At 45.1% G+C, this 15,906-nt stretch overlaps 1 protein-coding gene across 2 annotated transcripts in view; it reads right to left on the reverse strand.

Annotated features, from left to right (window-relative positions):
- LOC110507911 overlaps positions 1-15,906 on the reverse strand; it is a 34,242-nt gene that overhangs the window by 9,014 nt on the left and 9,322 nt on the right. The window contains exons 8-9 of one of the 2 annotated variants that reach the window (XM_036965394.1): positions 5,642-5,825; positions 5,090-5,478 (exon numbers count right to left, since the gene is read on the reverse strand). In XM_036965394.1, coding sequence (XP_036821289.1) covers positions 5,090-5,478; positions 5,642-5,825 — 573 coding nt within the window. Of the gene's footprint in view, positions 1-5,089; positions 5,506-5,641; positions 5,826-15,906 lie in introns of both variants that reach the window. The other variant, XM_036965393.1, reaches the window with a different exon arrangement.

Consider the following 15,906-nt stretch of genomic DNA (forward strand, 5'->3'; position numbering starts at 1 on the left):
CGAAACAGTTTCCGCTTGATAATCTGCACTCAGTATGGACATTTTACTAAAACGAGCTACTTTTGATCTACTTGATAACACGTTTGACACATTAAATGTAATTTACTGCCACATTAACTCAAACATGCTGTGATTATCTTACATTAGGCTATATAAATGGCTATTATAGGATACATTTTGCACATAAAAAAATATGGAATCAGTCAGCATCAATGACCTTTTTAATTCATACTGTGGTTTATAACGTTTTAACAAGCTAGTATGTGGGTTATTAGGTTACAGCAAGCTGTTCTACATGACTTCTTCCTTGCAATGGAATGTTCCAAACCATTAGTCATTTTCATCATTACTCATAGGCCTCAGCTTGGGGAGTTTTCTGTTGTCTTATACAAAGTAATTAAAGAGAAGCAAACAAACATTCTCCTCACAAATAATGGTCAAATTCACATCAGGAACAAATAAGATAATGAGTTCATGCAGAGGTTGTATAGGCACGTTGTGGTCCTCCTATATATGCATAATCAGTCCTCTGATGTTATAGTGAGGGGATTAAACTACATTTTTAGAATGCAGAACTACAATCAATCAATGGCAAATAAGAGAAAAGGCTATGGACAAAAACATTTCGTAATCCCACACTGCTTGCAATCAGTCATGTTTGTCTCAATCCAGGATTACAGTTTCTAATCTATTTCTTCCGAGCTTCCAGGCCGACCCTTGGTAATACTCAGCCGTTTTTCACGTAAGGAGGCTTGGTATTGTTCTTAATTCCAGGCCGACCCTTGGTAATACTCTGCCGTTTTTCACGTAAGGAGGCTTGGAATTGTTCTTAAATGTTGAATGAAAGGATTTTTATAAAATAATCCTACATGAAGTCACTAGAGGGCAGCATACGATGGAAATGTACCAACAGTACATACACACGTTTATATTGATTTAGAATTGAACTCCCTAAACACTCCTACTGATAAATTAGGAATGCTTATTTTTTCAATTGATGCTGTTGACAGATATATTCCTATATTTTTAGACATGGCACTATTTTCTATATTATAACCCTGTTTATTAGAAAGAAACATCTGAAATAGCCATATTACGGATTCCTGAAGATAAACATTTGTCCAAATACTAGCTACTCCTTTTGCCTAGTTTTACCTTCAATGGCCTGTAACCCATAGGTGTTGATCCCTCTACAGGAATCAAAGGAGAAGATACATCTATAGGAGCCTACACAATCACAACACTGGAGTAATCTGAAATAATCTGCCCCAATGTCACATAAACCCCAAACAATAGCTTTGTCTCACACAAACCACTCAGAGCATGTGAATCCTGACTAGAACCAAAATATGTGATCATATTACTCCAGTGCTAGCCTCTCTACACTGGCTTCCTGTTAAGGCAAGGGCTGATTTCAAGGTTTTACTGCTAACCTACAAAGCATTGCATGGGCTTGCTCCTACCTATCTTTCCGATTTGGTCCTGCCGTACATACCTACACGTACGCTACGGTCACAAGACGCAGTCCTCCTAATTGTCCCTAGAATTTCTAAGCAAACAGCTGGAGGCAGGGCTTTCTCCTATAGCGATCCATTTTTATGGAATGGTCTGCCTACCCATGTGAGAGACGCAGACTCGGTCTCAACCTTTAAGTATTTACTGAAGACTCATCTCTTCAGTGGGTCATATGATTGGAGCAACAAACTGCCCTTGCTGTCTCTGCCTGGACGGTTCCCCTCTCCACTGGGATTCTCTGCCTCTAACCCTATTACAGGGGCTGAGTCACTGGCTTACTGGTGCTCTTCCATGCCGTCCCTAGGAGGGGTAAGTCACTTGAGTGGGTTGAGTCACTGACGTGATCTTTCTGTCCGGGTTGGCGCCCCCCCTTGGGTTGTGCCGTGGCGGAGCTCTTTGTGGGTTATACTCGGCCTTGTCTCAGGATGGTAAGTTGGTGGTTGAAGATATCCCTCTAGTGGTGTGGGGGCTGTGTTTTGGTAAAGTGGGTGGGGTTATATCCTGCCTGTTTGGCCCTGTCCGGGGATATCATCGGATGGGGCCACAGTGTCTCCTGATCCCTCCTGTCTCAGCCTCCAGTAGTTATGCTGCAGTAGTTTATGTGTCGGGGGGCTAGGGTCAGTCTGTTATATCTGTAGTATTTCTCCTGTCTTATCCGGTGTCCTGTGTGAATTTAAGTACAGTGGGGCAAAAAAGTATTTAGTCAGCCACCAATTGTGCAAGTTCTCCCACTTAAAAAGATGAGAGAGGCCTGTAATTTTCATCATAGGTACACTTCAACTATGACAGACAAAATGAGAAAAAAAATCCAGAAAATCACATTCTAGGATTTTTTATGAATTTTTTTGCAAATTATGGTGGAAAATAAGTATTTGGTCAATAACAAAAGTTTATCTCAATACTTTGTTATATACCCTTTGTTGGCAATGACAGAGGTCAAACGTTTTCTGTAAGTCTTCACAAGGTTTTCACACACTGTTGCTGGTATTTTGGCCCATTCCTCCATGCAGATCTCCTCTAGAGCAGTGATGTTTTGGGTTTGTTACTGGGCAACACAGACTTTCAACTCCCTCCAAAGATTTTCTATGGGGTTGAGATCTGGAGACTGGCTAGGCCACTCCAGGACCTTGAAATGCTTCTTACGAAGCCACTCCTTCGTTGCCCGGGCGGTGTGTTTGGGATCATTGTCATGCTGAAGGACCCAGCCATGTTTCATCTTCAATGCCCTTGCTGATGAAAGGAGGTTTTCACTCAAAATTTCACGATACATGGCCCCATTCATTCTTTCCTTTACACGGATCAGTCATCCTGGTCCCTTTGCAGAAAAACAGCCCCAAAGCATGATGTTTCCACCCCCATGCTTCACAGTAGGTATGTTGTTCTTTGGATGCAACTCAGCATTCTTTGTCCTCCAAACACGACGAGTTGAGTTTTTACCAAAAAGTTATATTTTGGTTTCATCTGACCATATGACATTCTCCCAATCTTCTTCTGGATCATCCAAATGCTCTCTAGCAAACTTCAGACGGTCCTGGACATGTACTGGCTTAAGCAGGGGGACACGTCTGGCACTGCAGGATTTGAGTCCCTGGCGGCATAGTGTGTTACTGATGGTAGGCTTTGTTACTTTAGTCCCAGCTCTCTGCAGGTCATTCACTAGGTCCCCCCGTATGGTTCTGGGATTTTTGCTCACCGTTCTTGTGATCATTTTGACCCCACGGGGTGAGATCTTGCGTGGAGCCCCAGATCGAGGGAGATTATCAGTGGTCTTGTATGTCTTCCATTTCCTAATAATTGCTCCCACAGTTGATTTCTTCAAACCAAGCTGCTTACCTATTGCAGATTCAGTCTTCCCAGCCTGGTGCAGGTCTACAATTTTGTTTCTGGTGTCTTTTGACAGCTCTTTGGTCTTGGCCATAGTGGAGTTTGGAGTGTGACTGTTTGAGGTTGTGGACAGGTGTCTTTTATACTGATAACAAGTTCAAACAGGTGCCATTAATACAGGTGGACGAGTGGAGGACAGATGAGCCTCTTAAAGAAGAAGTTACAGGTCTGTGAGAGCCAGAAATATTGCTTGTTTGTAGGTGACCAAATACTTATTTTCCACCATAATTTGCAAATAAATTCATTTAAAATCCTACAATGTGATTTTCTGGATTTTTTTTCTCCTTTTGTCTGTCATAATTGACGTGTACATATGATGAAAAAGACAGGCCTCTCTCATCTTTTTAAGTGGAAGAACTTGCACAATTGGTGGCTGACAAAATACTTTTTTGCCCCACTGTATGCTGTCTCTAATTCTCTCTTTCTCTCTTTCTTTCTAACTTTCTCTCTCTCGGTGGACCTGAGCCCTAGGACCATTCCTTAGGAATACCTGGCATGATGATTCCTTGCTGTCCCCAGTCCACCTGACCGTGCTGCTGCTCCAGTTTCAACTGTTCTGCCTGCGGCTATGTAACCCTGACCTGTTCACCGGATGTGCTACCTGTCCCAGACCTGCTGTTTTCAACTCTCTAGAGACAGCAGGAGCAGTAGAGATACTCTCAATGATCGGCAATGAAAAGCCAACTGACATTTACTCCTGAGGTGCTGACCTGTTGCACCCTCGACAACTACTGTGATTATTATCATTTGACCATGCTGGTCATTTATGAACATTTGAACATCTTGGCCATGTTCTGTTATAATCTCCACCCGGCACAGCCAGAAGAGGACTGGCCACCCCTCATAGCCTGGTTCCTCTTGGTTTCTTCCTAGGTTTTGGCCTTTCTAGACCTGCATTGCTTGCTTTCTACACCTGCATTGCTTGCTGTTTGGGGTTTTAGGCTGGGTTTCTGTACAGCACTTTGATATATCAGCTGATGTAAGAAGGGCTATATAAATACATTTGATTTGATGTGCTCCCTGAATATCACTGATTGGATATACTGCATGTGTAGAAATATCTAAATGAGTGCATGTGAGTACATTCTATTTCCTAATGTTTGTTTACCCAAACCGTAATATTTTTTGCGGTCACTTACTATGGGTTAAAATAAAACAAATCATCTATTTCAATGGAACATTTTGATTGTTTGGTTCCAAAGCATTTGAAGTAGGGTATAGATTGGAATAAACATGTCCACAAAATTCCCAATCTACTATAACACATCTACTATATAATCTACTATAACATATCTACTGTATAATCTACTATAATCTACTATAACAGATCTACTATATAATCTACTATGACATATCTACTGTATAATCTACTATAACAGATCTACTACATAATGTACTATAATCTACTATAACATATCTACTATATAATCTACTATAATCTACTATAACAGATTTACTATATAATCTACTATAACAGATCTACTATATAATCTACTATAATCTACTATAACAGATCTGCTATATAATCTACTATAACAATCTACTATATAATCTACTATAATCTACTATAACAGATCTGCTATATAATCTACTATAATCTACTATAACAGATCTACTATATAATTTAATATATCAGATCTACTATATAATCTACTTTAACAGTGTTGTTGTTTTTTTGCCATTAACTCACATTGCGGTCGCATAGTTTCACATCAGTAACAGAGAGGGGGACACCCTGGGGCGAGGGGTCCCGTTTCAGGCTCGCATCTTGGGCCAGCCCCTGGTGCTTGTCCCAGGCCTTGGCCCGGGGCAGGGTGTAGTCATGGGTATAAACGGGGTACTCTGTAAGGGGCCTGCGGCAGATGTGGTAGGAGGTCCCCCAATCTGGAGCGTTCTCGGCTGGGTTACTCCAGCGCTGGTTCCTGGGAGGAGCTCCAGGGCCTCCAGGCCCGGTCCTCAGCTCCATGGCCACCGGGGATAAGGTAGAATTCTCCTGGGCTGATGTTAGTACAGACTTACAAACAGGAGCTGACCTCCGGACCACATCCAGATAGGGTCCCGCTTTCACTGGGATGGGCCCTGCTGGGTGGAGACCCGAGAAGAAGGCTACAGAAATGAACAACTGACAAGTATGGACATTCATCAAAATTGTAAAGGACACTTATGTTTTGTCATGCATTGTCATGTTGTTACTTTCTATGTTAACTATGTTCTATGTTTCTATATGACAAAGGAGACATACCATAAGTGTCATTGTCTGTGGTACATTTTCTGAGTTCCTTATTCCTTGTGGTGTCCTGATTTTTCTTGGCCCCTTCTTTTCCATTTTTTGCACTCCCTTTCTTCCCAGTCTTCTGACTTCCAGGCTTTTGACTCTTTTTGATGGGAACTCTGGGCTTGGCCACTTCCCCGTTGGCATGGACAATCTGGAGCATCACAAAAATCAAACACATAATAAAAACTTGTCAATAAGACTGTCAATAACCGCATTTCCATCCACAGTTTTTATCCAAGTAAAGTCATACCGTATAAAAACATCTGTGATGGAAACAGGAAGTTTCGGTACAATTTTATAAATGGTGACAGATAGTTTGTTTGTTCATGGTGGGATCTTTCTGTTTTGGTCAAATTAATGATGCCAGAAATATTTGCCTGTGGAAATGTGCAAACATGTATTTATTATCCATCGTTTCATAGTTAACTTGGAGTAATGCGATGTTATGGTGTGTGGTCCTCATCCCACTGCGACTTGGGAAACCATGCAGTTTATTAGGCTACAGATGAAATATGTTTGATGAATATCAGAGGGTGGTAGGTGTACTGTGATATTGATGCTCCTTTTCCATAAATATTGAGGGTCTTATTCTAGTGACATGATGATTGATGCTTGACAGCCGTTTAACAAATACAAATATTCTCGCTTTTTTCCATAACAATGTCATCATGTAGACCAAGGGTTTCTAAACGTTTTCATTGAGGAACATCCAGTGCCTCCCACGTCTATTTCTATGGTGACAAGCACAGTTCATGACACAAACTGTTCACACCCCTCTTGTTGGTGGAGAGAAAATGTTGCAGGTTTTTAGCTTATTCCCTCAAATTCTACACATTTTGTCATGGGATACAAGAAAAATTGCAGTTTTTAAGCTAATTTTCTTGCAATTCTATACATTTTGCCATATCTAATGTTTATTCATGTGATATTTTTAGTGACTCAAACATTACAACAAAATCTATGGGGGATAAAGTTAGCTGACATGGGCTGGTTGATCTGGACATTTCTGACAAGTTATAAATAGTTATTTACGGTATGCAATGACTGACATAACAAGAGAACTTATTTAAGTTGAAAATCAGACTGAGTTCCTACTCCTACAACAACAACAACAAAACGTTTGGGAACCACTGATGTAGACTATACCCACCACAGGAGGTTGGTGGCACCTTAATTGGGGAGGACAGGCTTGTGGTAATGGTTGGAGCAGAATGAGTGGAATGGTATCAAACACATGGTTTCCAGGTGTTTGATGGCATTCAATTCGCTCCGTTCCAGCCATTATTATGATACGTCCTCCCCTCAGCAGTCTCTACTGATACCCGCACAGCCTACCCGCACAGCCTACCCGCACAGCCTACCCACACAGCCTACCCACACAGCCTACCCGCACAGCCTACCCGGACACAGCCTAGCCACACAGCCTAGCCACACAGCCTACCCACACAGCCTACCCACACACACAGCATACCCACACACACAGCCTACCCGCACAGCCTACCCACACAGCCTACCCGCACAGCCTACCCACACATTCTACCCGCACAGCCTACCCGCACAGCCTACCCACACAGCCTACCCGCACAGCCTACCCACACAGTCTACCCGCACAGCCTACCCGCACAGCCTACCCACACTGTATCTGCAAATTGTTGGCTAGAGCACACGTGTCAAGACCAGAGTGGGTACATTTATTATTTAACGTAACAGTTTGTGACAAAACTATCGGTAGAGTTGAAAATGATATGGATTTTTATTCAGTACAGTCAGAAAATTAGGGGTTCAACAAGGGTTCTTCTAAGATCCTCAGAGTTCTTCGGATAACCTTAGGGTTCTTGGCACTGGAAATTGCCCCCAAAAGGTTCTCCCAAGAACCCCATAGGAGTTGGGGTTCATCGAAGAACCTCCTTAGTTGGTGGGGGTTCTTGCAGGAACCTAACTGCCCAACTAAACATTTGGATTTGAATTTGAAAGGACAGCAGGTGCAGGCACTTACCTGAAAAATGTAAAGATCTCCTCAGTTTATGGTAAGGTTTGTCTCTTATACTGTATAATCTAAAATTATTTTGTTTTGTGATGATACCATCTTTCTTTTAATATTTTTGCAAATCTTTCTGAAACAGAAAATGTACACAATTCAATGGATATCAATCAACAAAGAGGTAAGAAAAGGTACTGTATGCTCTAAGGATAAGTTGAAGGCTAGCTGTATTGAGTGCAGGTAACTGAACTGCTCAATTTTGTGTCTGTATCTGCAGGTATACAGACGAGGATACATACGAAGGTAGGTCAATTGGAATTGGTATGTTATGCAGATCATATGCACCCTTATCTTTTCAATTAAAATCCGATAGGCCTCTACATTATGGACAAGGTATGTGTAGAAAAACAATTATCAAAACAGTTTTTTCATTCACACTTACCACAAAAACCAAGGTACGAATAATGCCGTGTTCATGTTATGTTTGGATTTACAGACTTCACTCTCCCTACACCTAATAGGGGAGGGGATAGCTAAAAAAGGAACCCCAAAAGGATCCTCATTAGGTTCTTCAAAGGTTCTTAGAGGATCCATTAAAAAGGGTTTTTCGAAAAACTTATAGTGGTTCCCCCACAGTTTCAATTTGAAGAACCCCTAAAGGATACTCCAGGAACCTATTTTTTTTTAGAGTGTACATGAAAACTTAAACTTAAGAGGAAAAGTACATTTTGTGTGCAATACTTCACCATCCACTGATTTTTATACAAAAAAAAGTCAATTTCCACTGGTGGAAAAATGTGCATATTTTCTTTATGCGGTTTCTACACTACTGGTGTCCAAATCCCATTTAGGATAGCAGCACTCTGCACTAGTCTTGTTAGCCTCTGGGTGTGATGCTGGCACTACTGGTGTCCAAATCCCATTTAGGATACCAGCACACTGCACTAGTCTTGTTAGCCTCTGGGTGTGATGCTGGCACTACTGGTGTCCAAATCCCATTGAGGATACCAGCACTCTGCACTAGTCTTGTTAGCCTCTGGGTGAGATGCTGGCACTACTGGTGTCCAAATCCCATTGAGGATACCAGCACTCTGCACTAGTCTTGTTATTCTCTGGGTGAGATGCTGGCACTACTGGTGTCCAAATCCCATTTAGGATACCAGCACACTGCACTAGTCTTGTTATTCTCTGGGTGAGATGCTGGCACTACTGGTGTCCAAATCCCATTTAGGATACCAGCACACTGCACTAGTCTTGTTATTCTCTGGGTGAGATGCTGGCACTACTGGTGTCCAAATCCCATTTAGGATACCAGCACACTGCACTAGTCTTGTTATTCTCTGGGTGAGATGCTGGCACTACTGGTGTCCAAATCCCATTTAGGATACCAGCACACTGCACTAGTCTTGTTATTCTCTGGGTGAGATGCTGGCACTACTGGTGTCCAAATCCCATTGAGGATACCAGCACACTGCACTAGTCTTGTTATTCTCTGGGTGAGATGCTGGCACTACTGGTGTCCAAATCCCATTTAGGATACCAGCACACTGCACTAGTCTTGTTATTCTCTGGGTGAGATGCTGGCACTACTGGTGTCCAAATCCCATTTAGGATACCAGCACTCTGCACTAGTCTTGTTAGCCTCTGGGTGAGATGCTGGCACTACTGGTGTCCAAATCCCATTTTAGGATACCAGCACTCTGCACTAGTCTTGTTAGCCTCTGGGTGTGATGCTGGCACTACTGGTGTCCAAATCCCATTTAGGATACCAGCACTCTGCACTAGTCTTGTTAGCCTCTGGGTGAGATGCTGGCACTACTGGTGTCCAAATCCCATTTAGGATACCAGCACACTGCACTAGTCTTGTTAGCCTCTGGGTGAGATGCTGGCACTACTGGTGTCCAAATCCCATTTAGGATACCAGCACTCTGCACTAGTCTTGTTAGCCTCTGGGTGTGATGCTGGCACTACTGGTGTCCAAATCCCATTTAAGATACCAGCACTCTGTACTAGTCTTGTTAGCCTCTGGGTGAGATGCTGGCACTACTGGTGTCCAAATCCCATTTAGGATACCAGCACTCTGCACTAGTCTTGTTAGCCTCTGGGTGTGATGCTGGCACAACTGGTGTCCAAATCCCATTTAGGATACCAGCACACTGCACTATTCTTGTTAGCCTCTGGGTGAGATGCTGGCACTACTGGTGTCCAAATCCCATTTAGGATACCAGCACACTGCACTAGTCTTGTTAGCCTCTGGGTGTGATGCTGGCACTACTGGTGTCCAAATCCCATTTAGGATACCAGCACACTGCACTAGTCTTGTTAGCCTCTGGGTGTGATGCTGGCACTACTGGTGTCCAAATCCCATTTAGGATACCAGCACACTGCACTAGTCTTGTTAGCCTCTGGGTGAGATGCTGGCACTACTGGTGTCCAAATCCCATTTTAGGATACCAGCACACTGCACTAGTCTTGTTAGCCTCTGGGTGTGATGCTGGCACTACTGGTGTCCAAATCCCATTTAGGATACCAGCACACTGCACTAGTCTTGTTAGCCTCTGGGTGAGATGCTGGCACTACTGGTGTCCAAATCCCATTTAGGATACCAGCACACTGCACTAGTCTTGTTAGCCTCTGGGTGAGATGCTGGCACTACTGGTGTCCAAATCCCATTTAGGATACCAGCACACTGCACTAGTCTTGTTAGCCTCTGGGTGAGATGCTGGCACTACTGGTGTCCAAATCCCATTTAGGATATCAGCACACTGCACTAGTCTTGTTAGCCTCTGGGTGAGATGCTGGCACTACTGGTGTCCAAATCCCATTTAGGATACCAGCACACTGCACTAGTCTTGTTAGCCTCTGGGTGAGATGCTGGTACTACTGGTGTCCAAATCCCATTTTAGGATACCAGCACACTGCACTAGTCTTGTTAGCCTCTGGGTGAGATGCTGGCACTACTGTTGTCCAAATCCCATTTACGATACCAGCACTCTGCACTAGTCTTGTTAGCCTCTGGGTGAGATGCTGTCACTACTGGTGTCCAAATCCCATTTTAGGATACCAGCACACTGCACTAGTCTTGTTAGCCTCTGGGTGTGATGCTGGCACTACTGGTGTCCAAATCCCATTTTAGGATACCAGCACACTGCACTAGTCTTGTTAGCCTCTGGGTGAGATGCTGGCACTACTGGTGTCCAAATCCCATTTAGGATACCAGCACACTGCACTAGTCTTGTTAGCCTCTGGGTGAGATGCTGGCACTACTGTTGTCCAAATCCCATTTAGGATACCAGCACTCTGCACTAGTCTTGTTAGCCTCTGGGTGAGATGCTGTCACTACTGGTGTCCAAATCCCAATTTAGGATACCAGCACACTGCACTAGTCTTGTTAGCCTCTGGGTGAGATGCTGGCACTACTGGTGTCCAAATCCCATTTAGGATACCAGCACTCTGCACTAGTCTTGTTAGCCTCTGGGTGAGATGCTGGCACTACTGGTGTCCAAATCCCATTTAGGATACCAGCACTCTGCACTAGTCTTGTTAGCCTCTGGGTGAGATGCTGGCACTACTGGTGTCCAAATCCCATTTTAGGATACCAGCACTCTGCACTAGTCTTGTTAGCCTCTGGGTGAGATGCTGGCACTACTGGTGTCCAAATCCCATTTAGGATAGCAGCACTCTGCACTAGTCTTGTTAGCCTCTGCGTGAGATGCGGGCACTACTGGTGTCCAAATCCCATTTAGGATACCAGCACTCTGCACTAGTCTTGTTAGCCTCTGGGTGAGATGCTGGCACTACTGGTGTCCAAATCCCATTTAGGATACCAGCACACTGCACTAGTCTTATTAGCCTCTGGGTGAGATGCTGGCACTACTGGTGTCCAAATCCCATTTAGGATACCAGCACACTGCACTAGTCTTGTTAGCCTCTGGGTGAGATGCTGGCACTACTGGTGTCCAAATCCCATTTAGGATACCAGCACACTGCACTAGTCTTGTTAGCCTCTGGGTGAGATGCTGGCACTACTGGTGTCCAAATCCCATTTAGGATACCAGCACACTGCACTAGTCTTGTTAGCCTCTGGGTGAGATGCTGGCACTACTGGTGTCCAAATCCCATTTAGGATATCAGCACACTGCACTAGTCTTGTTAGCCTCTGGGTGAGATGCTGGCACTACTGGTGTCCAAATCCCATTTAGGATGCCAGCACTCTGCACTAGTCTTGTTAGCCTCTGGGTGTGATGCTGGCACTACTGGTGTCCAAATCCCATTTAGGATACCAGCACACTGCACTAGTCTTGTTATTCTCTGGGTGAGATGCTGGCACTACTGGTGTCCAAATCCCATTTAGGATACCAGCACACTGCACTAGTCTTGTTAGCCTCTGGGTGAGATGCTGGCACTACTGGTGTCCAAATCCCATTTAGGATACCAGCACACTGCACTAGTCTTGTTAGCCTCTGGGTGAGATGCTGGCACTACTGGTGTCCAAATCCCATTTAGGATACCAGCACACTGCACTAGTCTTGTTAGCCTCTGGGTGAGATGCTGGCACTACTGGTGTCCAAATCCCATTTAGGATATCAGCACACTGCACTAGTCTTGTTAGCCTCTGGGTGAGATGCTGGCACTACTGGTGTCCAAATCCCATTTAGGATGCCAGCACTCTGCACTAGTCTTGTTAGCCTCTGGGTGTGATGCTGGCACTACTGGTGTCCAAATCCCATTTAGGATACCAGCACACTGCACTAGTCTTGTTATTCTCTGGGTGAGATGCTGGCACTACTGGTGTCCAAATCCCATTTAGGATACCAGCACACTGCACTAGTCTTGTTATTCTCTGGGTGAGATGCTGGCACTACTGGTGTCCAAATCCCATTGAGGATACCAGCACTCTGCACTAGTCTTGTTATTCTCTGGGTGAGATGCTGGCACTACTGGTGTCCAAATCCCATTTAGGATACCAGCACACTGCACTAGTCTTGTTATTCTCTGGGTGAGATGCTGGCACTACTGGTGTCCAAATCCCATTTAGGATACCAGCACTCTGCACTAGTCTTGTTAGCCTCTGGGTGAGATGCTGGCACTACTGGTGTCCAAATCCCATTTAGGATACCAGCACTCTGCACTAGTCTTGTTAGCCTCTGGGTGAGATGCTGGCACTACTGGTGTCCAAATCCCATTTTAGGATACCAGCACTCTGCACTAGTCTTGTTAGCCTCTGGGTGTGATGCTGGCACTACTGGTGTCCAAATCCCATTTAGGATACCAGCACTCTGCACTAGTCTTGTTAGCCTCTGGGTGAGATGCTGGCACTACTGGTGTCCAAATCCCATTTAGGATACCAGCACTCTGCACTAGTCTTGTTAGCCTCTGGGTGTGATGCTGGCACTACTGGTGTCCAAATCCCATTTAAGATACCAGCACTCTGCACTAGTCTTGTTAGCCTCTGGGTGAGATGCTGGCACTACTGGTGTCCAAATCCCATTTAGGATACCAGCACTCTGCACTAGTCTTGTTAGCCTCTGGGTGTGATGCTGGCACTACTGGTGTCCAAATCCCATTTAAGATACCAGCACACTGCACTAGTCTTGTTAGCCTCTGGGTGTGATGCTGGCACTACTGGTGTCCAAATCCCATTTAGGATACCAGCACACTGCACTAGTCTTGTTAGCCTCTGGGTGAGATGCTGGCACTACTGGTGTCCAAATCCCATTTAGGATACCAGCACACTGCACTAGTCTTGTTAGCCTCTGGGTGAGATGCTGGCACTACTGGTGTCCAAATCCCATTTAGGATACCAGCACACTGCACTAGTCTTGTTAGCCTCTGGGTGAGATGCTGGCACTACTGGTGTCCAAATCCCATTTAGGATACCAGCACACTGCACTAGTCTTGTTAGCCTCTGGGTGAGATGCTGGCACTACTGGTGTCCAAATCCCATTTAGGATATCAGCACACTGCACTAGTCTTGTTAGCCTCTGGGTGAGATGCTGGCACTACTGGTGTCCAAATCCCATCTAGGATACCAGCACACTGCACTAGTCTTGTTAGCCTCTGGGTGAGATGCTGGCACTACTGGTGTCCAAATCCCATTTTAGGATACCAGCACACTGCACTAGTCTTCTTAGCCTCTGGGTGAGATGCTGGCACTACTGTTGTCCAAATCCCATTTAGGATACCAGCACTCTGCACTAGTCTTGTTAGCCTCTGGGTGAGATGCTGGCACTACTGGTGTCCAAATCCCATTTAGGATATCAGCACACTGCACTAGTCTTGTTAGCCTCTGGGTGAGATGCTGGCACTACTGGTGTCCAAATCCCATTTAGGATGCCAGCACTCTGCACTAGTCTTGTTAGCCTCTGGGTGAGATGCTGGCACTACTGGTGTCCAAATCCCATTTTAGGATACCAGCACACTGCACTAGTCTTCTTAGCCTCTGGGTGAGATGCTGGCACTACTGTTGTCCAAATCCCATTTAGGATACCAGCACTCTGCACTAGTCTTGTTAGCCTCTGGGTGAGATGCTGGCACTACTGGTGTCCAAATCCCATTTAGGATATCAGCACACTGCACTAGTCTTGTTAGCCTCTGGGTGAGATGCTGGCACTACTGGTGTCCAAATCCCATTTAGGATACCAGCACACTGCACTAGTCTTGTTAGCCTCTGGGTGAGATGCTGGCACTACTGGTGTCCAAATCCCATTTAGGATACCAGCACACTGCACTAGTCTTGTTAGCCTCTGGGTGAGATGCTGGCACTACTGGTGTCCAAATCCCATTTAGGATATCAGCACACTGCACTAGTCTTGTTAGCCTCTGGGTGAGATGCTGGCACTACTGGTGTCCAAATCCCATCTAGGATACCAGCACACTGCACTAGTCTTGTTAGCCTCTGGGTGAGATGCTGGCACTACTGGTGTCCAAATCCCATTTTAGGATACCAGCACACTGCACTAGTCTTCTTAGCCTCTGGGTGAGATGCTGGCACTACTGTTGTCCAAATCCCATTTAGGATACCAGCACTCTGCACTAGTCTTGTTAGCCTCTGGGTGAGATGCTGGCACTACTGGTGTCCAAATCCCATTTAGGATATCAGCACACTGCACTAGTCTTGTTAGCCTCTGGGTGAGATGCTGGCACTACTGGTGTCCAAATCCCATTTAGGATGCCAGCACTCTGCACTAGTCTTGTTAGCCTCTGGGTGTGATGCTGGCACTACTGGTGTCCAAATCCCATTTAGGATACCAGCACACTGCACTAGTCTTGTTATTCTCTGGGTGAGATGCTGGCACTACTGGTGTCCAAATCCCATTTAGGATACCAGCACACTGCACTAGTCTTGTTATTCTCTGGGTGAGATGCTGGCACTACTGGTGTCCAAATCCCATTGAGGATACCAGCACTCTGCACTAGTCTTGTTATTCTCTGGGTGAGATGCTGGCACTACTGGTGTCCAAATCCCATTTAGGATACCAGCACACTGCACTAGTCTTGTTATTCTCTGGGTGAGATGCTGGCACTACTGGTGTCCAAATCCCATTTAGGATACCAGCACTCTGCACTAGTCTTGTTAGCCTCTGGGTGAGATGCTGGCACTACTGGTGTCCAAATCCCATTTAGGATACCAGCACTCTGCACTAGTCTTGTTAGCCTCTGGGTGAGATGCTGGCACTACTGGTGTCCAAATCCCATTTTAGGATACCAGCACTCTGCACTAGTCTTGTTAGCCTCTGGGTGTGATGCTGGCACTACTGGTGTCCAAATCCCATTTAGGATACCAGCACTCTGCACTAGTCTTGTTAGCCTCTGGGTGAGATGCTGGCACTACTGGTGTCCAAATCCCATTTAGGATACCAGCACTCTGCACTAGTCTTGTTAGCCTCTGGGTGTGATGCTGGCACTACTGGTGTCCAAATCCCATTTAAGATACCAGCACTCTGCACTAGTCTTGTTAGCCTCTGGGTGAGATGCTGGCACTACTGGTGTCCAAATCCCATTTAGGATACCAGCACTCTGCACTAGTCTTGTTAGCCTCTGGGTGTGATGCTGGCACTACTGGTGTCCAAATCCCATTTAAGATACCAGCACACTGCACTAGTCTTGTTAGCCTCTGGGTGTGATGCTGGCACTACTGGTGTCCAAATCCCATTTAGGATACCAGCACACTGCACTAGTCTTGTTAGCCTCTGGGTGAGATGCTGGCACTACTGGTGTCCAAATCCCATTTAGGATACCAGCACACTGC

The sequence above is a fragment of the Oncorhynchus mykiss genome, chromosome 27 (assembly GCF_013265735.2).
Source record: "Oncorhynchus mykiss isolate Arlee chromosome 27, USDA_OmykA_1.1, whole genome shotgun sequence".
In the NCBI taxonomy this organism is placed as follows: Eukaryota; Metazoa; Chordata; class Actinopteri; order Salmoniformes; family Salmonidae; genus Oncorhynchus; species Oncorhynchus mykiss.